We start from the raw sequence: 26,940 nt of genomic DNA on the forward strand, positions 1-26,940 counted from the left end.
CTGGACGTCTTCCTGCAGAAGATCTGCACAAGTTGAGGAGCGTCTTTTCTTATCCCTTCGACCTTCTCAGCATGGTCATGTGGTCTCTGCTACTGCTCTGTGTCCACATCTGCGTCTGCTCCGCATATGAAGGTAAGAACCCTACCAGAGCTCACTTTTTCCTCCCCCTAAAACCTTGCCCTACTTTTTTTTTTGTTGTTCTGCTGCTGTCTCGTCTCTAGAGACGGACGGGATGGATTGCGTATGTAGATTGGATTCTCTCAAGTCAAAGGCTGTGAGATGTTATGCCCTGCATTTGTGGGTTAAACCACTTTTTTTATTTTTTTTATTTTTTTTACTTGTGTGTACGTGGAGGTGGTGTGGAACGGGGGGGAGTGCAGTGTGCATAGGGGGGGGGGGGGGGGGGGGGTATTCCAGCTCGGCGTTGGCGCTTTTCCCCTTTTAGATCAAGTCCGCCTGTGAGGCCAGCATTAATGACCACTTCATGGATGTCTATACATGCACGCGCATGTACACCCACCCACCCACACACACACACAGCACACACACATATAAAGTTTATAATGAGGCCGGACTGGCTTTTGGAGCCGTGCAGTTGGACTGACTTCAAAGTTACGCATGCTGTATGGCAATCTCACATGCTGAAACATGAACACGAGCGGCTACATTACACATTCGTCATGAAAATGTAACTAAGACTTTGCTGTGTGTGTGTGTGTGTGTTTTGTGTGCATTTGTGTGTGTGTGCGTGCGTATTGGTGTTTTTGTGTGTATTTGATATGTCCGTGTGAGTGTATATTCGTGTGCGTGCGTGCGTGTGTGTTTGTGTGTGCATGTGTTTGCGTGTGTGTTTGTGTTTTCTCAAGTGATTCTTGTATCACTGATGTTAGGGGTTCACAATGCATGTTGAATTTTGCATAACTTAAAAAAAATGTCCTGGAAAGTACTAACAAATTGTCTAATTGCACAATGATCCATACCATATCACTTTTTGGGAGCCCTGCATCCAGGTGGAGTTATTAGTGGGTACAAAAAGAGCGTATCGTACCACTTTTCGTCAAACTTGTGTTTTTAATTTGTCCAAAGTTTTGAATGGGGACTAAAATGGCCCATATTGGAACCCTTGGCATTGTTATTGTGACAATATTTATACGGGCATTAGGGCTGAAACAATTAACCGAATAATTCAAATAATTTGATGAATAAAAAGTCCAATAAAAAAAATTCTGCCTCCAACCTTCGGAGGTATAATTTCTTTCACACCGACTTATGTCACTTCAGTTGACGCACCACTACGTGAAGCAATAAAAGAGCACAGAAAAGACAGAGAATATCCAAAGTTTGACATCATCACTCAAAACTTATTGTAATGCCCCTCACAATTGGTCAAATATCGACACGAATTGATTTATTGAACAAATGGCAACAAAATAAACACATAGTCAGCATATTTATACACAAGCTGCTACAGTCACAATTGAACACACAAATATTCAACAATATGCATGCACTGTCAAACAGTTAGCCGAGCCAGTTAACAGCCAGGCGCTAATGTGAGCTCGCAACCAGGAGTTGAAACTCTCATTGACTCCACCTGCTCAAAGTAATGTGGAACGTAAAAATGGAGACCCCGAGTTGACACCAATTGCACCTCACGGGCACATTTTATTGTTTATCAATGTATATGATTAATCGATGGGACAATGGGTAGATCCCCAAAAATATTTGATAGCTGCAGCCGTAATAGGTAAAAGAACTGCTCCGTCCCATTCCACTTGTGGCAACCTTGTCTCCTTTGTCCAAAAATTATGAACGCCTATCAAAAGAGCTCAGTTATACCGTATGATTGTTTTGCATGCTTATATTTGCATTGTCATGGTATACACGGGTACCAAGAAATAAAAAACGTATTTGTACTGTACCACTTCGTCATATCGCATTTCCTATTGTCCAAAGTTTTGAATGGGAATGCATATAATGGATCTGTACTTTATTGGTCATACTCTGCCAAAACTGCTGACACCACCTAAATGTTGCTCACAACTCAAGAGCAAAAAAAAATCGAGAAAAATGTCAGGCCCCTCGTAAAACAAGGTAGCGCTGTACTTACTTATAAGCCCCAAAATGTCTTATTTTATTAGCCTCCACTTTGTGTGGCCTTCACGCACTGCACGCTTGCACAATAAAAATTGTGACTGAGTGATGAGTTCAAGCTGTGGTTTAAGCAGTTTTGTTGAACTTGGCGCATGTCCTCCAGTACGTTGCAGGGGAAGATAAATAGAGCTTCAACGCTGTTGTGAGTCTCCTCATATGGCCTCTGATCAGGCGATTGAAACAAAGGCTATTCTTCTGCAGGATTAAAATAGTCATACATGCAATTAGGGATTTGGAAGCAGTGCAAAACTGCAGCGTGAAGTTGCTTTTTCATCGCATGAAGAAATTCAGTGAAGAACCGCTGAGGTCTAACCATTGGTGCTGAGGTGCAGAATAATGGAGAAGCATCTGTTCATATCTGTGAATGCAAAAAGCGGTCAGTTGTTGCCAAACAAAAAACAGAAAGATGTCGAACAATCGGGCATGCTGTAGAGACAGCCTGCAAGTTATAACATATGTCACTGAACCATATTTGACTTCAACGTGAGTATAATTTAGTTGCAGTGCCACTGACATTGATATAATTCATATGATTGTAATTATAACACCGGTAATTATAGCACTTGTTTTCTCGAGTCTGTCATGTATTCTAATAGTTTGAACTCAATGTATTGTGTGAATTTTGAGACATTCTTCCAGAAATTTTATTCCTGCGTATCGGTTGTTTGTTGGCACGATTTGTTCCTCTGCAAAAACCATTTCCTCTATCAAGGCCTCATAAGAAAACTCAAATGTCTCATTTTCAGAGTATGTATTTTCTGCAATCCATTTTCCATATATCACCCATTCTTTTCTCCTCTGCGACAAGCGCAATCATAAGTTTTCCTCTGAGCCAGCGAAACTCAGCGTGAGTCTTTCGCTCTTTCCCAATGATGATGTGTCATGTGTCAAGTGAAAACCTCAGCGGCGGCTTTGGTCGCGGCTTTGCGTGCGTGCGTGTGTGTGTGTGCGTGTGTGCGTGTGTGTGCGTGCCACCCAATATTGGTTAGATAAGTGTCAGGATAAAAAAAAAAAACACAGTGAGAAATGTGTCTCGAAAGCCAACGTCACTGACCAGAAGACTGACATGCGAAGCCTGGAGGAGGACTGGACTCCTTTACTCGTGAACAGAGCTCACATTCACCAATGTGCTGAGGCCAAGGTGGAACAAGTTGAACTCCTCACTCCCACTAGACCATTATTTTAACCACTTACATGTTGGCAATAGTTTTTATTTGATCTTCCCAGCTTCCTCTGTGCTTACTCATCACTATTCACATGGCTTCTTCTATGCATCATGGAGAAAGAAAAACAGGGAATTATAAATTGGAAACATGTATAAATCCAACCTGACTCTTTCTTCATACTGATGATTTTCAAAGTGGTTCCCAACCGTGACACATTTTGAAAAGCCGTCTGTTTGCCTTAGACGTTTCTGTTTCACATTAACTGACTGCTGTTTAAATTGGCCAAGGAGGAATCGATGCCTGTGGTAAGTATGCTTGATGGGGAGCAGTTTTGCACTGAGTCCTTTCCAAATGCTCTTCATATACTCTTTATGTACTCGTTTAGACACCAGGGGTGTCAAACTCATTTTTGTTTGGGGCCACATTGTAGTTATGGTTTCCCCTGTGGAGCCATTCATGGCTTAAATAGAAATGAATGGGCGGATTTGATCACATACACACAACAAAAAAGTTCAGCAATTATCAAATTGATTTTGAACATCAAATTATAACCAAAATGTTGCAATATCTCACTGTCGTTAAAAGAAAGGACAATTTCGAGTTTGGATATTTTAACAAGAAACATTGAGTTGACGCACATGAATTTGATTTTGTTGGCCGCATAAAATGTTGTGGGGGGGCTGGATCTGGTCCCCGTGCCTTGAGTTTGACACCTGTGATTTACACCATATTTTTTGGACGATATACAAGATGGCGCTTTGAATCTTGGATTTACAAGACACATTTTGAGTGATGATTCTAAATTGTAGGAGTGTTCCTCTTTCAAATTCCAATTTTAGATGTAAATGCAAAGTACCACATTGTCTACCCATCTGAGATTTTCCTGACCATAAACAAGCTTGTTTTTCTTTTATTAGCCTGCTCACATCATATTTGCTTATCATGCAGATTTCAGGCCACACTGATTATGCCGTTTCCCTGACAACTAGGGGTCAAGGGCTCTGCTACCACTCATATCAGAAAAAAAAAAAAACATTCACGGAGTAGTGGCAGGTTGATAAACACGCTGTGGAAATCACTCAAATAAACAGCGCAAAGTTTTTTCATACACAGCAAATCACTGAGATGCAAAAGTCCCCACTAATTCTCACTGACCAAAGTTAAGTGGGTCTCTTGTGCAAAGTGGTTGGAACAAACTGGATCATTTGAAGTTCAGCCCCTTCTGCATGATTCCAATTCAAAAGATCCACAGACACACACACACACACACACACACACACACACACACACACACACACACACACACACACACACACACACACACATACACACACACACACACTCTCTTTCTTGTGAGTGTGTTTCTGATGTAAAAGCAATCTTTTAAACTTGCAGTCCCAGTGCACAAAAAGCCTGGGAGTGTGTATTAAAAGCATTGCCTCACATCTTTTCCTGCTTATTAGCTGCTTTTTTTTTTTTTTCTTCATCTTTTGCTTGCCTCCCCAGGGTCAGGACAGCACTCCTACGGCGACGATGAGGACTGGTATACTCATGCGTTTAAAGGTGACGTCACTCTCTATTATGCACAATTGCATCAAAGAGCTCAGTCAGATGGCCAAAGAAGGTCAAAAGGAATATCTCCTCATTCATTTTCCCTGCAATGACTCCTTTTTCTCATTCTGGGAATTCGCTGTACATGTTTGTGTTTATCCCGAGCCAGCTGCAAATAGACTGCAGATGAGAAACCACTAAAGGCAAGAATTTATTTATGCAAGCGTTGTGGACATGTAATCCAAGTTGGCAAGGAGACATGTTGATTTCTTACTATGGTGGACTCGCCGTGGGTTAACTTCTCTGTGACATGACGATGGTTGACATGGTAACTTGGGCGGCTGAAACTCGGAAATCAAAAGTAATTGCATTGTAATCTAATCTTTCTTGTGAGCCCCTCAAGCCTTGAAGAATTTTATCATGCACACTGAAAATAGTAAGAACGTCTGTGGTTGTCACTAAGTATAAAAAAAAAAAAAAAAAAAAAAAATTTTTAATCCTCCTCAATCCAACACGCAAATTGCTCTGGTTGCCCTTTGCACAAAAAAGGTGCACTTAGAATAATTAATAATCAATAATTAATTATTCATTTAGAATAAGAAAATGCAAAAAAAATGCCAAGGAAAGCAAAAATGCTTGAATACAATTTTTTTTTTTTGCAATGAACACAATAAAAACAGACTCTGTTGTGCTAAGGATTATTTTTTACCAAAGACATTCCTGAGTGAATTTCTGAATTGTACTCATTCGGCTTTAAATCAAACTAAGACCTCCTGCTGTATGTGGTTGGGCATCCCATGAAATTAATACAACTGTCTTCAAAAGTCATCAGGTAAGTGCTACTTGTTAATACTACTCACAATTCATGATTTTCTTGTGCTCAAATACATTCCCAAAGATGTTTTGATAAGTTCAAATGTGTCTGTGTGGTTTGGGGAAGCACATTTTGGGGCTATAAAAATAAATTTGACTTGACTTGTGCATACCCCAAAAAGTACACAAAAAAATGTTGATAAAGATGCCTATGGGGGTCGGGTGGAAATGTGTCAAAGAATTCCCAGAAAAATCATAAAATAGCCTAAAGTCAATTTCTGACTTTGGGGGGGTGTCCAAGCATATTTCAGCTCTGCCAATGTTTGGACCCTTGGAATGTATCCCTCATGATAAGGGCGGATTCAAACTGTAAAACACCAACAGGCTGTCTTAACGTACTTTTTAGGGTCACCGTGGTGTGCGCCCATTAAGTTGAAGCACGGCGACGTGAGCTGCCGCACGCCAAGGGGACACCACTCCAAGAACTCCATGGGAACACGTTGTAAAATCCGCTGCAAGCAAGGGTACGAGTCCCAGAGCAGCGAAGTGGTGTGCATGGCTACCAAACACTGGTCCTCCAACTACGCGTGTCGAGGTGAGGACGAGGATTTCTAGCGAGAAGCACAGCCTCGTCGGTTGAGAAGATTCATGATTGTAACATTTGTGGATACAACTCAAAATAAGAACCGTAAACGCTAATGTGAGATGACCTTGATGAAATAATTCCAGGAGAATGAACCTCCTCATTTTCCTCCATTGGTATGTCTGATGCCGTCAATTCAATTTTGATTTCTCTGTCTTTGGCAGAAATACGCTGTCTCAAGATGAACATGCCCATGAATGGCGGCTATAAGTGTTCAGATGGCTCTTACTACAACTCTCGCTGCGAGTTCTTCTGCTCGCCAGGATTCACGTTGAAGGGCCCCAAGACGTCAACGTGCCAGTACAACAAAGCCTGGAGTGCCACAGTCCCCACTTGTGTCGGTGGGTTTGAGTAGATACCAGAAAGTACTTCAAGAAATGTGATGCATGGATGGACAGATATATGGATGTTGCCGGTATAAAGTCAGCAAGGAATGTACAGGACATGTTTGAATGGCAAGGCCTTCAATGATGAGACGAGACATTGTTAATGTTCCTGCAGTCGCACATTGTTAATGTTCCTGCAGTCGCCCGCGCAATTTTAACCTTCGAACGTTATACGTGACGAAAGCTTGAGTCTCCCTGTAAGGAAAAAAAATCTTTTTGCACTTGGAGTTGGGTTCATTGGGAAATGATAACTCATCATTTTTTTTTTTTTTCATTTTCTCTTGTTGTTTCCATTTGAACCAGACGAGGATCCTCCAAAGATCAAGTGTCCTCATGTGAAGGACAAGTGGGCAGAGCCAGGTAAACTGACAGCTAGGGTGACCTGGTATACGCCTGAAGGTGTGGACACGGCCGACGGCATCCTTACAGAGTATGTGCTCCCATCTCGCCTTCTTCTTCCTCCCTCTTGCTGTTTGGTATTCACATGTTGGAGACAGATGAGATCATCACAGTAACTCACGCAACCTCGGATGTGGTCTTTTGTAGCGTGATCCTGAAAGGGAAAGCTCCCGCGACGGATTTCCCCGAAGGTCTTCACAAGATGTCCTACACCGTATTGGATCGTGCCGGGAATAAAGGATCCTGTCGCTTCACTGTCAGAGTACGAGGTGGGATTTTTCAAACGGAACAGAACTCTTTGCATTTCTGAGACCATCAAACTACGCCCTCGTGGTATGAGAACATACCGCCCATGACCAAAGTCTTCTTCTCTAGTGCGACGCTGCAGTCCACTGTCCCCGCCCGACAATGGCTACATGAAATGTGACAGCGACGGCGACAACTACGGTGCGACCTGCAAATTTACCTGCACCGGCGGCGCCGATCTGCAGGGCAGTGCCGCCCGAGTATGCCAATATGGACTCACCTGGTCTGGAAGTGACACCAACTGTGCGCGTACGTAACACACCATCCATCCATCCATCCATCCATCCATCCATCCATCCATCCATCCATCCATCCATCCATCCAACCCCACCCATCCATCCATCCATCCATCCATCCATCCATCCATCCATCCATCCATCCATCCATCCATCCATCCATCCATCCATCCATCCATCCATCCATCCTAGCTGCAGTATATTACACACATTTCATACCGACACAAATTGTATTTACGCTTCCTTTGGTCTTTCCCACTGTGTATTCACTGTGGTTAGTTATTATGTATTTTTACAGATAGGCATATAATTGGTGTAATGATTCCAGGAGAACCTTTGAGTGCTTTGCAGTGGATCTTCTTTTGGGATTAAGCGAAATTAGGCCCCAATGTCCTGCCTTCTTGGCCCACGCACACACAGAATGCCAAACCAAGGCCAAAATATAACCGACGTGATGTATTCAAGTATTTGCCCATCTATTATTCATGCCGCCGCTCATTTATATGCCTTTGCCTTTGGCGTGGTAATTTCACTTCCTGTGAGCCTGATGGGAGTGGGCCGTCTAAATCTGACATTAAATTTTATTCCATTCACTAGACATTGCTTTCGTTCATCCATGTATTTTTTTTTCTGCCCGTCACAGCCATGAACATTAATGTGGGGGTGCGCTTGGCCGCGACGCTGCTCGACCAGTTCTACGACAAGCGACGGCTCCTCATTATCTCCGCCCCGACGGCTGCCAATCATAATTACCGCTTTCAGATGACCAATCTGCAGGTGACTTAAAGACGAGTATCATTTATTGATTGCAATTATAATATCTTGATTCATCTATTCCAACAATTTACAGAGACAGGCAGAATATTGTCTCATAAACAATACTCGTATTACGTGTCAGACTTTGAAACTTGTATATTTGTGGGGACAACAGCATGCCCAGTGTGGACTGGACCTCCGTCACATCACCATCATCGAGTTGGTCGGGACCTACCCGGCCCAAATTGGCCGTATTCGACACAGGCTCCTCCCCCCCATGCTAGCCTTGCAAGTCAGGTATACACTCACACACCCACACACACACAAAGACCTGTTGATTTTATTGTGTGCTGTAAACACACTGTCTCCTCCATGTTGCCTAGGTTACTGCTCCAGATCCCACAAAGGTCTTTCCAGATGGTTCTAATGGACAAGACGGGCACGGACAAGCAACGCTACCCGTTCCCAATCACGGCGGCCGAGCTGTTTACCACCGTTGACACCTTCCCCCTGCGCAAGGACGAGATGCTGTTGCAGCAGGCCGCCGAACAAACTTGTCAATCGTAATCGTCGGCGTTCACATCGCCCTACAACGGGACTTGAAGGTGTTTTCGATCCAGTGGCTTCCCTTTTGTTGCAACACATGCTCCCGTAGGTGTGTGTATATTTGAAATAACACGTCACTCGTGGGTTTTTTTTTTTTTTTTTTTTTTGAAGCGTTCAAGTCTTACACCACAACAATCATATTGATTCATGTGTCTTGCCTACTGCTATGTATTATTTTTCAAAACAAAAGTACGTTTTGTAGAAACAAGTATTTTCACTGTATGGAGTGGAAAACTATATTATTTATGTCCCACTTCTTTAATAATAATGGATTCTCACACTCTTTGGATTATACAGTGTGTGTTTTGTACACTTCCTGGAGAAAATACATTGCAACCTTAAAATCCAACAAAACTATTTGGTTTGAATTCATTTCCCAATAGAAACTATGACACAATTCAATATGCCACCTCAAGGCTGAGAATTTAATATTTCAAAACATTCAAGGATTGGTTGATGACACACGTTGTGCCCTATACATGATTTAGATTATGATGTGAAAATGTTCAAGATTTGATGTAGTCAAATAACATGCAGTCAAACAATCTATCCGTGAAAAGGTAATAGTTTTATTTTCAAAATATTTGGATGAAATCGGTTGGGCACGTCGGAAACATGAGACACGATAACACATACTGTACGTCAAAAGTCGGCAGGCGGGTTTTGAACAAGCTTGTTATCTAAAATCATCTTGCACATTAGTAGTAGTAGTGCAGGAATGGGATACACAACAGATGCACACACACACACACACACACAGACTGGCATTCATTAGTATCATAGGAAAAGGCTTATACAGCATTCCTTTGGTGACATGTTTTTGTGAGTGGTGAGCCCCTACGATAGAAGCGCCACCATCAGAGTCAAGCAATGATGGAGGTGATTATCAGTGGTCAATTTCCTGTATGCTCTTTTGTTCATATTTTCCTCTACGAGCATGCAGCAACACTGGTCACACTGATACAGTGTTATCTACATTTACATCAAAGCTGGAAGTCAGGTCCTTACTTCATTTGGCCAGATAAATATATTTTTTTCAAAGCAAGCATCAAATGAATATTTAATATAATGAATTACAATGAATTCAATTTAGTGGTAGAGACAAATCATGCTATGTACACTGCACTAGGGGAGCTTGTGTGTTACAGGCACGGTGGTGCTTTGAGCTAAATGCTAACTTGAACATGCTAAGATGACGAGGAAGCTGACGCCCCAACTGAAAGTCGGATTCGTCTACAACTTTGGTACCAAACATTTCACGATTGTACCTTGACTTACGAGCCATGTATCAAATCAGTTTTACCCATATTGAACCATTCCACTAAGAAATAATACACAATTTTATTGTGTCAAATGAAAAAGATATCTGTATTGACTAAAAATAACATAAAATAAATTAAAAGAGAATGCATAAGAAATAAAATAGGTTTATCAAGGGTGATTACTGTATACAGATACTGTAGTATGTATATTCATGTGTTGGATATGCTTTTTAGGGGAGTCAGCATTTGGGCTGGGACTGATATCTTCAAAAATGATTACACTAGTTAAATACATTTAAGCATGTGCAAAAAAAAAATTGCCTAAAAAATTGAGGCATTCCAGTTTGTTTTTCTCAAGCTAGCTTGTACAAAGGAAAAAAAAAAAATCAATGACTCGTAATTTGAAAAACTGGGCCACTCGTAAATCAAGGCACCACTGTATTTGCATTTATTGTCGCTACTTTACTGTTGAAGAGCTTTTAAGAAACGGAATACTATCTTAGCGAGAGAGAATGTTCTGAACTAAACATTTTGACTCATTGTACTTGCAAGGATGTGCTTCACAGCAAAAATAGCTTGATGACAAGGGTGTTCATCACCAACATTTATCAGTGCTTTGACTCATGTCTTGTATTTTTTTTTAAAAATCTGATAGCCATCTACATACTAAAAATAATTCAAACGCACAAATCCCATCTGGATGTGCTTAAAACCAGATCCAACACTGCATTGTGTTTCTTGTTTGGAAGTTGTTTTTTTTAAAAGCCCAGTGCGGCACGCTTGGATCCGAGCGTAAGGCATGAGCGGTTGTTCCGTACTGGGGAGAAAGGGTGACACTGGAAAGAGATGTTTCTTGTAACGTCATTCTTTTGGCCCATTTCCACCAAGCAGTACAATTAGAAAGGTCATGTATTTTTAGTGTTTGCACTCTTACAAGTGATGCGTACCAAAATCGTGGACACTTTGTTTTTTGTTCATGTTTCAAATATGGTTTCCCAGGACTGTAGACTTCTTCCTGCAAGTCCCTGTGTGAAAGTGCATGCAATTTTGGAGAATTTTTTCTTTTTTTTTAAGTAAAATACCACTCTGCTGCTATTGTGCTGATGTTGTGGCGATGTGATCTGATTGCCTGGTGTTGTGCGTAATTGTACATAATTGCGGCAATAATCCCACTTTTGCTGGATCCTGTATAAAAGCAAAGTTGGGTTCCTTCTGGTTAGTGAACTCTGATGCACAAATTTGTGCGGAAATTGTGACACATCTACACTACAAAAAACTCAAACTAAGAGTAAATATGGGCAAAATACTCGGTCTTTGCTAGCAAGCATTCATTCTCTTTAAAATTGTAATATTCCAACAAGATTTTATAACGATTTTTTCATTTACAATAAGAAACACCAAAAATATAAATATAATTTGTCGTTGTGACATTCGTTTTTTTCCCAACATACTACAATAGTAGTATACAGTACTACTTTTAAGACACCACTTGAGGTTTTTGGGGATAGCTACATTTTTTTTCCTGTAAAAAGGAATAAATTGTCTTTTGACACACTACAGAGAATTGTATTAACAATCCTGCTAAATTTGAATGGATTTAAAAAAAATTGCCAAGTCTATAAAATGAGGCTCCACAATCATGACAAATCCAGCCTTCCTTTCCAGACAACCTAAGCTTGCCAAGCAATTTTTTTTTCTCTTCTATTGGCTGATCATTTTGTTTTTGCATTCCTTTTTTTCCCCACAGATGCGGCAGTTCCCGCCTTCCGCAGGTTCTGTGAAAATTTTTTGCAAGATCTCTGCGTGAGAGACTCTCAAGTTGGAGTCTGAGACAAAACCGAGTTGTGCAACATAGTTCGATTACAAGCCAGATGGGGTTTTATTGTTCCAAGCTGTACTGTACTACTTGGTGGAAACACGTTTTGTGTTTGTAATCCATTCGGGCTCATGCGGTGTATGTGGTGCATTTGCGCATGCTGGACCTCAGCATGAGCGTACACTCCTGGGGGACTTCGGGATTTTCAATCATACGCTGCCACAGCCGCTGCTCCTCCCCATATGAGTCCATCCAGTCCACTTCGTTCCCGTAACTTGTGCCTTGAGGGGACGATTAGAGAGAGAGAAAAAAAAAAGTCTTTATCGTGTTATGGAGTTGGAGCAATGTGATGAACACAACAGCAGAACAAATGTATGAATCCAGTCAATTCGATTTTTACGCCTTTATAGAAGCCAACAAATACATTTTCCCACTTTTGTAATAGTAATTCATTTTCCTTTGTTGCTGTTTGATTTAAGATTCTCCACTACCCACGATCAAAAATGATTCACTGCTTATAGTCAATCCGTCCAATCCTGGCATTTTACATTCCCGATAATTTACTGTACTGATGGGTAAACAAACACAAAAGTATTGTTTTGCATTATTTTCTATGATATAATCTTATAATAAAAATACAAATTAATAAAAATGATATAATCCATTTTTTATTATTGTTAGCATTTCAACCTGTATTGGAATTCATTAGACCAGGGCTAGGCAGACTTTTTTTTTCCTCAAGGGTCACATTTTCTTTGTAGAACAAACAAAAGAGCCAATAAGGCAGACGTAATATAAAAATACACAGAATTTTTTTTGCCCATCATTCATCTGTGCCCTATTGCAGTACTGCACACACCTGTCCCGGCCCCCAGCCTGACTCCGCCCAGGAAGATATTGCTGGCCAGGGCCTCCTTGTCCCACACGGTGAGCTCCAGACACACATTGTTGAGATCTCCTGGCTGCAGACCGCAGTACGTGAAAGTGTGATTCCAATGCGGGTTCACCGTTCGACGCTCCACCGCTGTCTTGTGCTTGGTGGACTTTTGGCTGTCCGGGAGCAGGTAACTACACGCAGTAATATTCAACACAATGACTGATGACGTCAACCTGAATGGTAACAAACGTGATTATTATCTCACCCTTTGACAAAAGGATCAGACGTTCCTCCAGACTTGACAGCAGTTAAATTTTTGGCTCCCTTGACTAGCAGCTCAACCATGCCCCCTTTGGGTGGCGTGAAGGTGCTCTTCTTCTTGCCTTTCAGGAAGCCTTTCTTAACTGAAGGATGGCCACAGTCAGAATTGCTAATTGGCAATCTACCAATGGTGTTTTAATTGAATTAATGCGACAGGACATGTCATTTAGTACATTAATTTTTGTCAAAATCCATTTATTGACTTGAAATGCTTATTAATGACCCGCATAAATCCCGATAATGTGCAAACGGTTTCATACTTTACGTTCGAATGAAATAAGACATTACTCAATGGAGTGTGTTGAGTTAAAAGCATGGCAGCACGACAAATGAAACTTGCATCAGAAGAAATAATTGGAGTTGTGAATAGACCTTGTACTTGGTCCAGAGGCAACATGAGATTTTTCTCTGCAGGAATGTACTTCAGCACCACAGTCAGTTCTCCCTTGTACTGCATGGTAGCATCCATGCTGCTCTCCAGCTGTCAAAACACGTCGGCACTCATTTGTTTGGCACATGACAGGAAAAAGTCTTTAAGAGTGGAGTGGGCTACCTTGGGCTGCAGACTGAACCATTCATCTATTTGGGAATCAAACTCCCAGGAGTCAAAAGTCAGCTCAACTTCTCCCAGGAAGCTGTTGTGTCCGAAGCGATCGTGGTGCCACACCGACACTTGCAATGTCCGCGTTTCCAGCTGTGAGTGGCTCATCACATACTACACCAATAAAGAAGACACAAGTGAGTTTGAACTGAACCAAAAATAGTATATATTGATGAAATAAATGCACAAACCCTCAGGTTCTCGTTAAAAACGGGATTGATGGTGTTAGCTTTGATGCCTGTCTTCCTCTTGCTTTGGCGGGACATGTCCGGCAGCAGGTACGTCTTCACATAACTGTCAGGAAACGCGCACGGTAACTATTGCTTTCCGTGTGTACCAAAATATCGAATAAGATTGTGTGTGTGTGTGTGTGTCTCACGCATCAGTGCGTTGCCTCCTTTCGTCCCCCGTAGCCAGGTTGTGGCACTCTTTGACCAGCACATTGAGAGCGCCCGTCTTGTAGCTGTAGCTGATGTTCAACAGGATCTCACCACTGACGCGGGCGTTGCCATAGTCACCCGTCTCGCTGTACATGCTCATCATGCTGCTGATGCTACTCTGGTGGGCGCAGACAAGAGTGGCACAGGTCCATGATAGGCAAATGGAATGACGAAAAAGCAGAAGTGTGAGAAAAGTAGAGAAGGTGAGGTCATTTTACTCATGTCCTTGTTGCTAAGAAAAGTTTGCCAGGAGGGAATCCATTTTGTAAACTTTAGAACAACCTCTTTTCAATCCTGTCAGACAGTTAAATTGAACACGTTTTAAATGTGACAGCAAAAAGATATATTGTCTGTCGACTTGTGTTGCTCTACCATTAGTGGTCAAATAGTGTTCACCGGTATGTATGCTTCACATCGCATTACTGATTGGAAAAAGTGGAGCTGGTGTCTTACTGTCTCAGCATCTGAGTCGGGGACATTGAGGAAGGCCCACCTCCTCTCTGAGGCAGGGGTGGAAGACTAGCAGCGAGTTAAGAAGAGAAGAAAAGAAAGAGAGAATAGAACTGAGCCTTTTTGACGTGTTAGTAGAAGAGACGGAAATTAAGCATACACAATCCCCACCACCGGCACCGGCACCAGCCCGTCAGGCCCCAGAGACTGGGCTGCAGAGATCGCCAGCAGCACATCCAGGAACAAGATGACATTCGGTTACCATGGCGATTATCAGAGCCAAGATACAGAGATTATGGTTTGTCCGGTATTGGCCATAAAAACCAGCATGAGCGCACATAATCAAATTGAAGGACATTTCCTTCATCGTGTTTGCTCAATTTTGTCCATCAAATTACATTATGTCGATAAAAGTAGTTACACACTGCTATATTCTTAAAATATCCTCTCTATTACCAACAAGAAAGATTATTATTATTTTTTTTTTTAATGTGTGTGGAGTGCAGGATACAGTCCAGTTTAATGTTAAATGCTTGAATGAACACTTGGGCCTACTACACTACTGTGCAAAAACAAATGTTTTATTCTAAAATATATATATATATATATATATATATATATATATATATATATATATATATCAAAAAAATGTTTAATACAATAATTGTACAACATCTAAACTTAATTTGACTCTGATAGTCTTTGACTGCCTCATAATATTGGGTCGTGCGTGTTCATTGTGTGCCTTATGATGCACCACATCCTTCAAGAACACCCTCAATTAATGTACTATAAGGTGTGTGTAATATATCTCAAATATGACATAATAAATGTTATCATATCATAAAACAACAATGATGAGTCAGGTATAGTGTGTGTGCAGCAGCCGAATAATGTTTGTGAGGCCTTAAAGCTCCCTGCCTATTTACATAGTCAACACACACAACAGGTGTTGCACACACCCAGGGGGCATGTTTGCACTGCAGCATGAGACTGCATAAAGACACGCTTTCCCTACCATGTGCGTGTTGTGTTACTTCAAAGAGGTTACGTTGTTACCGTAGACACGGCATTGCTGAGGTGGCGTCCTGCTGTCTGACTGTGGGCTGACATCAGGGCGTCGATGTCTTCCTCTGCGTCCTGGTCGGAGAACTCCTGTAGACCATTATTGAATGTGAAGGCAGATGGAGATTGCCCCGAGGCAGTTTGTGTGTGTCTGTTTGTGTGTGTGTGTGTGTGTGTGTGTGTGTGTGTGTGTGTGTGTGTGTGTGTGTGTTGGCGCATTCAGCCAGCTTCCGTAAAGTCAATGTGACAAGTCAGACCACCGTGTGATCATTTCTTGGCCAGTTTGGGAAGTACTGTAAGCCCCTTAGACTAGAATCCTCAACTGGCGGCCCGCGGGACAAATTGGGACCACCGAACCATTCGATTTGGCGCATGATTTGATTCCATAATTTCGAAAATATACATATATTTCGTGATCACATTAAAGCAACTGAAAATAGCAACAACTTAGACTATAAAGGCTAAAAATGCCTTCAGTATTGTAATGAAATGAAAATATAGATGTGTATAAAGAATAAACATCAAATCATAATGTTGTGCCAAAATTAGATTTTCATCTCTTTTTTTTTTTACGCTCCCTAGGTAAAATTCTGGCCCACTGACAAATATGGTTGATGATCCCTGCCTTAGACCGAACACCTCATTCCCTCAAAACAAAACAAATGGAAGCAAAATGGATTTGTCAGAAACGGAACCACATTTGGAAACTTGACGAGCAAATGATGCACATTATGATGTCGTCGTGGTCCGGCCGCCAATTGTAGTGATGCCACTTACCGTCCCATTGAGACCTGGCACAGAGCGACTTCTGAGGCTCATGGTGTCATCACTGATTTCTGAACCTGCGGTGGAAAGGTCCATCTCGGAACGACTGTGATCTAATTGACAAGAAAAGACTAGAATAAGCCTTCACAATAAATGGGACCTCATTAAACTGTGTCGACAGTACCGACCCGATGATACCGAAGCCTGGGACACGGAAATGGTCGGAGTGCCGTAGCCATGATTTTCCGTGGCTTTCTTCTCGGGCGCGCTGCTGCTGCTGGAGTGGAAGCTGGAAACACTTTCTGCTCCGTCAGGCTACATGCAAACAAGAAAGCTTTGAAATGAAACCAACCAGTATAGTGTATAGTTGTGTGCGTCTGATGCGTTGGCTAACCCTGACCCTCCGGTTGCTGCTGGCGGTGGAATATTTGTCAAGAGTTTTAGATCGTTGATCGTTGAGTACTGCCGCTGTATCTTTCCTAAAAGACACAAGTACAGAGGAAGTAGTAAAAGGTCACTTTTATTTTCAAAACTTCTTGAGGAAGAATAGCCATAATATCACAATCATGATCAATGCTCATCGGAATGAGCTAAGCTAACATTGACCTGCTTGAATGATAACTTGGAGCGGAGTAAACGCTTCGCACGCTGTGAGCGTCTCCATCTGAAGCAGATTTGATGTTGAGGCCGCCGATGCCGTTTTCTGACCTCAAGGGTCTGCTGCCTACTTTGTCCATCCTCGTCCTCCTGTCATCAACACACAAACACATACAGACAGAACAAAATGGCGTATCATTATTCCGTTAAGATGGGATGGTCAGTTGTGGAGTAAGTGGATTAGATAACACATCTTACCCTCTCTTCCTCATTCCATCAATAAGATGTTTGGAACTCTTGCTGGATTTTGGTGTATCTGCCCTTCCCGTCTCAGGATGGAGTGCCACGTTCTCCTGGGACTTTCTATCTTCTGTGGCTTGGGATAAAACATTTGATAAAGAAAAGGTGAGACAAGAAGCATATGCGTGTTGATGAAATTCACCCGCCGAGCTGCTCAGGATTGTTTGCTTAACCACGTCGCTGCTCAACAGTTTGTGCTCAAAGCGCTTTGATCGCTCCTCCAGGAACCACTCGCCCGTCACCACCTTCAACTCCCTACGCACACAATGGAAACAAAAGGCTCAGATATGAAGGAGCATGACCCGAGAACTGTGATCTAAGTTTACACACATTCAGACAGTAGCCTAGAGGACACTTACGACATCTTAGCGCACACGTTACACCTCCGCTGGCTCTGCTTTGGAGTTGAAACTCGGCACTCGCTGCACACGCGTTGCTGGCACTCGTCGCATAGCTCGCCGCGGTCGAAGATTAGGCCCAGCGTCTTGAGGCAGCGGGCGCACCGACGCTCCGCCGACTCACGTGATTGCCGGGAACCTTTGCGTTTGATCTCCAGTAGCTCGTTCTTCAACTTCCTATTGTAGCCAAGAGAAATGAAGATATTAAGGCCATGCTTACGTCACATTACGGTGAAGTACGTTTATGTGCTGTCCATCTTTGACCTCAGTTTAGAGCACTGTGAAATTTTGGTGAGGCATTTTCTGATACAAAAAGGCTCCAATCAGAAATAGTTGTCAAAGCTACAATGTGCCAATCACATTGTCATTTCACATGCATTTAAAAAAAAAAAGGGGGTTTGTGCCGTTGTGGGCGTGAGCACACTCATTGGCTGCCAAGCATTGATAAACTATCCTGAAATGTAAGTCCTTGGTATCTGCCAATCAAATGTGAGCAGCCTCATCCCAAAGGTTCTTGGACATATCATAAGTACTCCACCTTTAGCACTGTCTTCTTTTGGTCAAAATGAACTTTTAGTTCTTGAATCACAGACACATCAAATGAGATTCTCACCGTATCCTCTTCTCCTCTCGCTTCCTCAGCTTCTCGTCCTTTTGCAGCACCCTCAGGATGCTATCTCGCTCGTGCTCTAGCAGAAAGGAGAGGTTCAGGTCGTCGACCACATCCATGGCTGACTCGGGTCTACACGCAGCCGGTGGGAATCAACCGAGCGGGGAAGCCGCACGGAAATGGACGCCGACTTTTAATTCACCACACGCCTTTCTTTCCATCACAGACATCAGCATCCTCGAAGCCTCTGTCGATGAAACCTGTACAGCGCCAAGAAAAAGGGAAAGTCAGTATCATTAGCAAGAATTAAAACGGCAATTTAATGTGTTTGCCATTTTCAGGTGTCACAAAATAGGATAATTGCCAGGGTTGTAAGGTCACATGTAATTGATGGTGACATTTAAAATGGAACACATGCACACACGTACTTACAGCTATTAGCTAGCCTTTTCTTGGTAATGACAAGACAAGAATCTGTAATTGCACACAATATTATATTCATTATTGTAGGGTTACAAAAGCCATTGGGCCGAACAGCATTTTAAACTCAACGTTATAAGGACGAAGGTCTTTGGATCGTGGTCGAAATAAAATACAGAGTATCTAATAGAACGTCACATCAATGGACTGAGAATAATTTTGCCATCCCGTGGGAACACTTTCTTTTCGTTCCCTCTAATCTTTTCCGTCCTGCTTGGTTCCCTCGGCTTTTAGCGACATCCTCTTCCCTGCGCTCGTCTCCTCCCTTTCACGCCAATTAGGGAAGTCGTGCAGCTTCATTATCAACAATAGCTCAGCTGCTTCTTGAGTTGAGCTGCAGCTGCACTCGGATCAATGAGGAGAATTTCTTTCACCTTTAAGTTGCCGCGGAAGGAATTTCAAGTAGCAAAATAAACAATAGGTAGTCTTCAATTACGCCTGATGACAGATGAATTATTCTGAAACCAAATTCAGAAAATGCTTCCCGCGCTGCATTCCGGATATCCACCCAAAGGTCTAGGAACTCATCATGAGACACTGTCTTAAATGTTTTGAAAGTACTGCTCCTTAAATTCTCCAAATTCACAATGCTTCTCAAGACCCAAACACACAATGGTCCTGTAAAAGTTCTTAGTTCTGAAGTAAAACGCCTCAAAGGCTCCAAATCTTTCAACGGGCAAGACCATGCTCAATTTCTATCTAACCATTCTTATTTTGCATATTTTTTAGAAAGCATATTTTCAAATTTATTCCCCCCCCCCCCCTCCATGTAGTGATCTCATTTGATTGACACTTTTTCAGTGTTAATAAGGTGTTAATGCCATGACATCTTACACATTGCACTTATTGCAGCTGCCGTGGTAAATCGGCATGCCTCTGACGCAAACGACTTCCTGAATAATTCACGCAGGAATTGGTGACCAATAAGCAGCCAGTCATCAGCCAGTGACCCATACACACACAGGAGAGTGTTGAAAACATTAAAAATGCATCAACATAAGGTCAATAATGCCCCGCTTCACAGCTGCTTGATCAATTCTGCGCCAGGCCCGCTGGCCATGTTGTGTTTCCAGACACACACACACACACACACACACACACACACACTGGATGATTTGATGTTGTAGCTGTTTCAACTTGCCCTGAAGTTAAGTTGCCCCTTAATGGCTTGTTTGCGTCCTTTCGGCCACTAATTAAAAGCAAAGAGAGGGTGGCTTCAGCGTAGGAAACGAGTGCCACTCCTCCTAAAATGAGCTGCTGAAGGAGAAGCGGGGGCCACAGGAAGGCAACTAGATTTGTGATTGATTTAGTGAGCTGTGTTTGTTGATGTGATCACTATAAAGAGGGCGAGGGGCGGAGGCGGGAGGTTAGACAAGGGTACTCAGCATTGACTTGAAAACATGAGTCAGTGCTGTGACCTTGAAAACCATTTCAGTCACCAAAGCCGTTTGATGCAAAATATTTTCAAGAAATAGACTTTTTAAATTTAATAAATAACCAGATTAGCTACAATTATAGCAATAACTTGCTATATTTTGTCCTAAGGGTATGAGATTAATCTTGTAATTTTATGAGATATATTTTTCTTGGAGAAGAGTAATTTGCCATTTTTTTAAAATATTTTTTCAAAAAGTGCTACTACTTAAACTTAGAACTTATTCGGAATGTTATTTGGTGTTTCCAGAGTCCACTACATGTGTTTAACGCTCATTTTCATTTGACATGTTGCTGTCATCTCACTAAAAGCGGAAACAGCAATGAATGACTCAGAACGATGACGCCAGATGAAAGCACTTTGTTCCATTCATTGCTTTGAGTTGAGTGCACCCTTGAAACGCTTCTTGGTATCAAATTAAACTTTACCTCCGATGTTAACGGACCTCCGTCGGGACTTTACGACACAAATGAGGACAGTTAATAAATGACATGCATCTCTCACAATAACAACTGTTTGTCAATCACTTGAGGAGCCTTTTTGCTTTCAGTGCGAGAGTTTTTTGTTTTTTTTCTTGACAGCATGTTTGGAGGTTATTAACCCAGTTTCACAACTTCGCCTCAGTAAGCACGCTCACACTTGAATATTTCATCGCGCTCCTTCCTGTCTCTGCCGCACGCATCCGCAATGATTGACGAGCCAGATGCACGTCTTTATGAAAATAAAAAAAATAAAAAAACGGAGTGCCTGATAATGCAGCATGGCTCATGTCATGTGTGCTACTTGTGGCCTTGTATCGCTGACCTCAGAGAAATAATATAGTAGATGGATGGACCACATGAAACAAAGATGATCATGTTAATAATCATAATAGTCGTGTAGTGGGAGGGGAAATGTTGGTAATCTGTCGAGTTAACTGCTTGCAGATGTGATTACTGGAACAAAGTGCCGCTTTTAAAAGTGTCGTATTGATTAGTCATCAATAATAAATGCAGCAAAAGTGATAACATGTACAGAAAATGGCAGTGTGTATTTGTGTTGTGTTCTTTTGCAAAGAGGTTTGAGAGGTGCTCCACTCGAGCCCTATCTCTCTCCACTAAACAGTTTATATTGTCATAGCAACCAATACGTTGAGATTTTTTTTTTTTTTCTCAGACTGACCTTGGCAGACGCCTACACTCTTGATCATCCATCTAATTTCTACATTAAGGCACTCGACCTTTTCAATTCAGCTTTATTACATGGCGCCAGTCATTCAGTGTATTTTTCATAAAGCCAATAATGTCAGACGGCAACGAGATAACAGAAAAGCTCCTGTCAATGGAGATGGAGATTTGGTAATATGACAAGAAAGTTACATTTGTTTTTCGAGATTCTTAGGTCATTTTTACAAGGACAAAGTCCTTTTTCTTATGGAAAAAAAATGTCAGATTTTTTTCTAGAAATTTACAATGACAATATTAATGATGGGAAAATAAAATCATGCTTTTGCACCAAAAGCCAAGACCAAACTCAAATTACATCTAGAATAGGGTTAGGTATGATTAGGTTAAATGTATGATTATGAAGTTGTCATCTTATGTTCTAGAAAAAAATCCAATATTACAAGTAGAGTTGTAATCCCAAGAGGCTAAAATGTGTTCTGGGAATCTGAAAAGTTCCATAAATAAAATCCTAATCACCAATTCTACCTAGCAACAAGAGGCCATTGAAAATAAATTGAGCCATTTGTTCATCTACTTTGGCATGGATACATTCATATGCCATTGATTAACTTACATTTTCAAAAACTGCAATTTTTTGGAATGAAAATGAGACTTTTTTTTTTTCATTCTGAAAATGATTCGCTTTAACTCACAACACTGCCCCCCACACACAATTTCTGGAGGTACTGCGACAAATGGACTGTATCTGCAATCTTAGAAGCAACAAACAGAAAGAACACAGGAGAAATCAGCCTTATATGTTAAACTCAACATCCTCTTTTCCATTTCTATCTTTCTGCAATTTAGGTGGCAAATGCCGGAGCCTCCAAATGACTCTGCCTCTCCTGCTCGTGCAATCCATACCTGGATTTTAAGACCATCCATCAAACTCAACGCGCTTAAAAAAAAAAAAAAAAGACCAAATGATCAAACCATGCATTGATCATACCCGTCGCGGGGCTGCCTGCCTACATTCACGATCTCAATGAAGAGGGGAGGGGGGACACGGTGTCTGGCTGAGGCTGCAGGATGCTTCGGGCTGCATACCAAGCGAGCGGGGAGGCACCGGTGTGTGGGAGGGAGGGAAACCCCGCACTATACGACATCAGCAGACGTGATGGATGCAGCAGCATCCCTCCTGTAGCGCCAGAGAGAATTTGACGGACACGCCAGCCATCGCGATGTTGCACTGACCCTGAGCTAACCCCCACATCCATAGTCATGAAAACCAGGGAGTCCCCTGCAGGCTTTTTTCCTCCGTTTCCATTTCTTTTATTCCCTTGGTATGCACGTGCTCCACATACAGTTCTCTTCATCAATACACAGCATTATATTACTCGATCGCGGTCCCTGCTCGGCTCCAATTGTATATTTATTGTCAGACGTTACTCGAAAGAAGAAGCACGGGGAGAGACAATTCTCCACATGCAGTATTTCAAGAAAAAGAAATATAAATTGAATTATTTTATTTATTTATTTATTTATTTTTCAAAATTACTTAGCATACAACTAGATAACATTTGCTTACCAAAAATCAAATAATATTATTATTGATTTAACAATGCCGTCATCGTTTCTTAATGAACTCAACACCACCGTCACTAGTTGGAAAACAATTTTGGGCAAAAACAATGTTGCCTTCACATAAATAATACTGCTGAATTTTTAATGATTTACAAATAAATACAAACAGAATTATTGTAATCATTACAAATTGAATTTAAACAAAAATGGAATATTATAAAATATAAATCGGACTATTTCAATTTTAAAATGTGCATTCTTTTTACAATATACATTTTGTAATATTATTTTATTTTGAATTTGATTGATTGTGTTTGTCTTTATTTGTCAATGATTACAGATAAACACAATTATTGTAATCATTCCAAATCGAATGTAAACAAAAGGGAAATATTATCCATTGTCACAATCACGCACGCAACTAATGACATCACTGCAACTCTTCCTCCACTTGCCTTCAACAGTCTCCTGCTTGAACACATGAAGCTTCTGGGTGCTCACAATGCGCTTCAGGTTTTCAACAAGCCGAAATGAATTGAAGTGGCGGTGCAAAGAGTTGACACTACAACACAATCATCCATAGCAGCAGCAGCAGCAGCAGCAGTCGCAGCAGCAACCGTGGTGAGAAAATGGTCTCTTTGCTGCATTGCACCTGTGCAAAGCCCCCGAACTTTCCACGGTCCCACCGGTGACTGGCTGTGCCTCCGCGGTCGTGATCGCGCCACTCCTCTCGCCCACTCACCTTTTTTACCCCCCCAACACACGCACACACACAACGAGAGGTACAAGTAGAAAGCAGCTGCCATATGTCAGTGACAAAACAGCAGCGCGTCATTTGACCCGCCGGGAGACACTCGTCTTACCTGGAAGGGACGACCAGGGGATGGAGAGGAAAGCCTGCAGGAAACCTTCGTGGGCCGGGTGGACGATTCGAATCGTCCCGGTGTCGCGGACCGTGTGAGGGGTTTTGTCTTCTCGGCGCGCACTGTGAGAGTACGCGTTCACTGGCAGGGTGGTTCTAGATGAGGGGGCGTGGTGTAAGTATGTGTGTGTGTGCGTGTGCGTGTGTGCGCGCGTGTGTGTGTCTGTGCGTGTGTGTACGTGTATGCATGTGCGTGCGTGCACTTATCTGTTTTTGCGTGCGTGTCTTGTTTGCGCGTGTGATTGCATGATTGCACATGTATGCCTGTACTTGGGTGTGTGCGTGCGTGCGTGCGCGTGCGTGCGTGCGTGCACGTGTGTATGCAAAAACATTAATAATAATAATAAAACGATACAACTATGTAACATTCTAATATTGTTTATGATTAATATATGTATGCCTCACAGTACAGAGATTGTGGTGGGTTTGATTCCGGCTCTGGCCTGCGTGGGGTTACTCCAGGTATTCTCCCACATTCCTAAAATATGCACGGTAGACTGCTGGGACCCTCGTGATGATGATGATGATGATGATGAACGAATGACTATTTTTTTTTCTATTCATATATTTATTAATTATTCTCTTGCACTCAGTTCACACTCCACAATGTTAGCAGCGCTATGGTAACAAGTTGCATTGATAGCATAAAAGTCACATCAAGAAAAAAATGACATGCCAGTGTTGTATGTAACTTTTTATATCTTTCAAAGAGAGAGAGAACTAGCCACCTCTGGTCGTCATCAGGTATGTTTTTCATGTTCTCATCCAAGTTATTTTCTCAATGAAAGTCACTGAAGTAGTGTCTGCATACGGCCACTACGGGGCGCCATAGCAGTAAGTAAACAACTAAATGATTGTCTTTTCTGCGCTCGTTGGTTGACGCATGCGCAAAACAGAAACACGGCTAGACAGCGACGACGAGACACTACAAATGGAGGAGTTTAATAATGGCGACGAGGTACATACTGTATGTTAATAATACCCGTCTTAATATGACGCCCGACGTTGTGATGGAAGTCGTAGCTGGCAGGGATTTGCCGCGGATCGGTCAGCTAGAGGAGCTGCGTCGGTTCCATTAAGCAGGGTGGGTGGGGCAAGGAAAGAAAGGAATTCCGTTTGTTTTCTCAGGTCCTCCAAGAAAAACTTCATCTCGGTGTTGAATCAAAATAAGAAATATAAAAGCATCTACTTTTACCCTGGGTATTATTTTGCTTGTTTTCGAACAGCTATTAACAGAATCGAAATTAATCTGTTCGTGCATTTCTGCACTGTTAACTTGAAATAATTGCAAAATCGAATTAAACCAATATTTACATTTGATTGTTGGATCCTGTTTAGTTCTAATTTAATTTCTAACTAAATGATTCCTCTGACTTTTCACATAGGTGGCCTTTAATGCTGATGAAGTCACTAATAACATTAAAGAGGTAAGCGAGTGAGAATACACATCTCAGTATTACAGGCAATCTTATCATTGATGATAAAAGAAAACAACAGTTTTGTGCTTGTGTACGTTGATGTCACAGTGCATCGAGGGAGTCATTGGCGGGATGGACTACAGTCAAAGTAAAGTAAACCAGTGGAGTGCTAGCATTGTGGAGCACTCTCTAACTCACCTGGTCAAACAAGGACGCCCGTTCAAGTACATAGGTGACTTGGCCAGCAATATGTGATGTACGGGATGTGTTTTAGTGGCTCAGGGTCACATGTGACTTTTTTTTTTTCAGTTAACTGCACCGTCATGCAGAAGAGCGGCGCTGGTCTGCACACTGCAAATTCATGCTACTGGGACAACACCACGGATGGTGAGAGATCATTTATCACCTTGGATTGTTAATAGTATCTTGATTTACATACAAGTGCCCCAGCTGCCATTTTCTTTTCTTTCCCTCTTTATAAGACTTGTGTATGTCTATATTTTCTAGTCGCTGTTTTACAAAATATGGTGAAAAAGAAGTTAAACTGTCATTCGAACATGTTTTTCAGGAAGCTGCACAGTCCGATGGGAGAACCGCACCATGTATTGCGTGGTCAGCGTCTTTGCCGTCGCTATATAATGGCAGAAAAACCTCGTCGGGACCGTGACGATCCTCTTTGCTAGCTAACGTCCAGTATTTCTCCCAACAATCCAACACCCAGGGACTGAAATGAATAGTTTGATCATTTTCAGGATGCCATGATGAGTCAAGCGTGTGGTTATACATGTAATATGTGATCATTCCGACGTCTTGAGGGCATTATGCAATGCAAATTGAACTTTTGCTTTGTAGTAAGCCCTCAGCTGTTTCCAGGCATTGTGACGTCCCCCTTGTTCCATTCCGAAATAGTCTTGTCCTTGCAGTACTTACATGCACAAAGGAATGATTTATTTATTACTTGTTGTTTGGCCGAAATGTGTTCAAGAATATTTACTCAGATGTCTTGTTTTGTTCCAGGATTTAATAGATATTTAAAAAATGTATATATTGTAATGTTGCCCCTTTTTTCTTATAAGGAAGTTAAATTTTGTGTTTTGCAAAATAAAACTGAGATCATGATCATTTGTACCGTTAGCGACTTAAAATTAAAAGTTAAAACATCTGATAAGGATGAAAAAAAAATCTCCTAGATGAATGAAGTATAAATAACTAAGTGTGCACACCATCATAACTGGAATTATGTGAATGTGTTTAGAATTAACCAGTCTACATGTAAACATCACATTCATGTTAAATTGTACTTGGTGCAATATATTAGTTAACCACTAGGTAGCGCTAAACTATACACTTTCCCTTACGTCGATTCGCTGATTTAAAAATAAAAAAATGGCCAGCGTAATCATTGGAAGAAATCTCCTTTTGTCCACTATAGGTCAAT

General features: G+C 41.7%; 3 protein-coding genes across 4 annotated transcripts; 2 read left to right on the top strand and 1 right to left on the bottom strand.

Moving 5' to 3' along the window:
- srpx (sushi-repeat containing protein X-linked) lies at window positions 1-12,725 on the top strand. 2 transcript variants are annotated; one of them, XM_085920364.1, is made up of 10 exons: window positions 1-132; window positions 4,827-4,883; window positions 6,091-6,279; window positions 6,492-6,668; window positions 7,017-7,143; window positions 7,260-7,381; window positions 7,488-7,667; window positions 8,298-8,431; window positions 8,586-8,707; window positions 8,794-12,725. In XM_085920364.1, exons 1-10 carry the CDS (start codon window positions 72-74, stop codon window positions 8,975-8,977), a joined length of 1,353 nt encoding a protein of 450 aa, XP_085776490.1. In that variant the 5' UTR covers window positions 1-71; the 3' UTR covers window positions 8,978-12,725. The 2 variants fall into 2 exon arrangements, with proteins under 2 accessions (XP_085776490.1, XP_085776491.1); XM_085920365.1 differs by lacking the exon at window positions 4,827-4,883 and having other exon boundaries at window positions 68-132.
- On the bottom strand, window positions 9,174-24,156 carry sytl5 (synaptotagmin-like 5). The gene is made up of 17 exons (XM_085920362.1): window positions 24,026-24,156; window positions 18,721-18,778; window positions 18,522-18,597; window positions 17,870-18,085; window positions 17,469-17,765; window positions 17,220-17,360; window positions 17,008-17,092; window positions 16,802-16,928; window positions 16,626-16,726; window positions 15,843-15,938; window positions 14,273-14,451; window positions 14,085-14,187; window positions 13,846-14,007; window positions 13,665-13,773; window positions 13,237-13,375; window positions 12,954-13,162; window positions 9,174-12,375 (listed from the first exon to the last, which is right to left on the bottom strand). Exons 2-17 carry the CDS (start codon window positions 18,752-18,754, stop codon window positions 12,224-12,226), a joined length of 2,226 nt encoding a protein of 741 aa, XP_085776488.1. The 5' UTR covers window positions 18,755-18,778; window positions 24,026-24,156; the 3' UTR covers window positions 9,174-12,223.
- A 746-nt stretch (window positions 24,157-24,902) lies between these two features.
- On the top strand, window positions 24,903-26,621 carry LOC147050892 (dynein light chain Tctex-type 1-like). Its single transcript, XM_085920419.1, has 5 exons — window positions 24,903-25,042; window positions 25,470-25,511; window positions 25,611-25,734; window positions 25,812-25,889; window positions 26,071-26,621. Exons 1-5 carry the CDS (start codon window positions 24,968-24,970, stop codon window positions 26,139-26,141), a joined length of 390 nt encoding a protein of 129 aa, XP_085776545.1. The 5' UTR covers window positions 24,903-24,967; the 3' UTR covers window positions 26,142-26,621.
- Window positions 26,622-26,940: the final 319 nt, after the last annotated feature.

Source organism: Syngnathus leptorhynchus, chromosome 9 (genome assembly GCF_054491065.1).
Source record: "Syngnathus leptorhynchus isolate UIUO chromosome 9, UIUO_Slep, whole genome shotgun sequence".
NCBI classification, from domain to species: Eukaryota; Metazoa; Chordata; class Actinopteri; order Syngnathiformes; family Syngnathidae; genus Syngnathus; species Syngnathus leptorhynchus.

Bases quoted from the DNA above. Each gene is read 5' to 3' on its own strand.
- LOC147050892 (XM_085920419.1), top strand. From the start codon at position 24,968: ATGCGCAAAACAGAAACACGGCTAGACAGCGACGACGAGACACTACAA. The intron at 25,043-25,469 runs GTACATACTGTA...CTTTTCACATAG, and splicing joins AGTTTAATAATGGCGACGAG to GTGGCCTTTAATGCTGATGA. The intron at 25,735-25,811 runs GTGACTTGGCCA...TTTTTTTTTCAG, and splicing joins ACGCCCGTTCAAGTACATAG to TTAACTGCACCGTCATGCAG.
- srpx (XM_085920364.1), top strand. From the start codon at position 72: ATGGTCATGTGGTCTCTGCTACTGCTCTGTGTCCACATCTGCGTCTGC. The intron at 6,669-7,016 runs GTGGGTTTGAGT...CATTTGAACCAG, and splicing joins CACAGTCCCCACTTGTGTCG to ACGAGGATCCTCCAAAGATC. The intron at 7,382-7,487 runs GTGGGATTTTTC...CTTCTTCTCTAG, and splicing joins CTTCACTGTCAGAGTACGAG to TGCGACGCTGCAGTCCACTG.
- sytl5 (XM_085920362.1), bottom strand. From the start codon at position 18,754: ATGCTGATGTCTGTGATGGAAAGAAAGGCGTGTG. The intron at 17,093-17,219 runs GTCAATGTTAGC...TGTGTCTTTTAG, and splicing joins CCAAGTTATCATTCAAGCAG to GAAAGATACAGCGGCAGTAC. The intron at 13,163-13,236 runs GTGAGATAATAA...TACTGCGTGTAG, and splicing joins TCTGATCCTTTTGTCAAAGG to TTACCTGCTCCCGGACAGCC.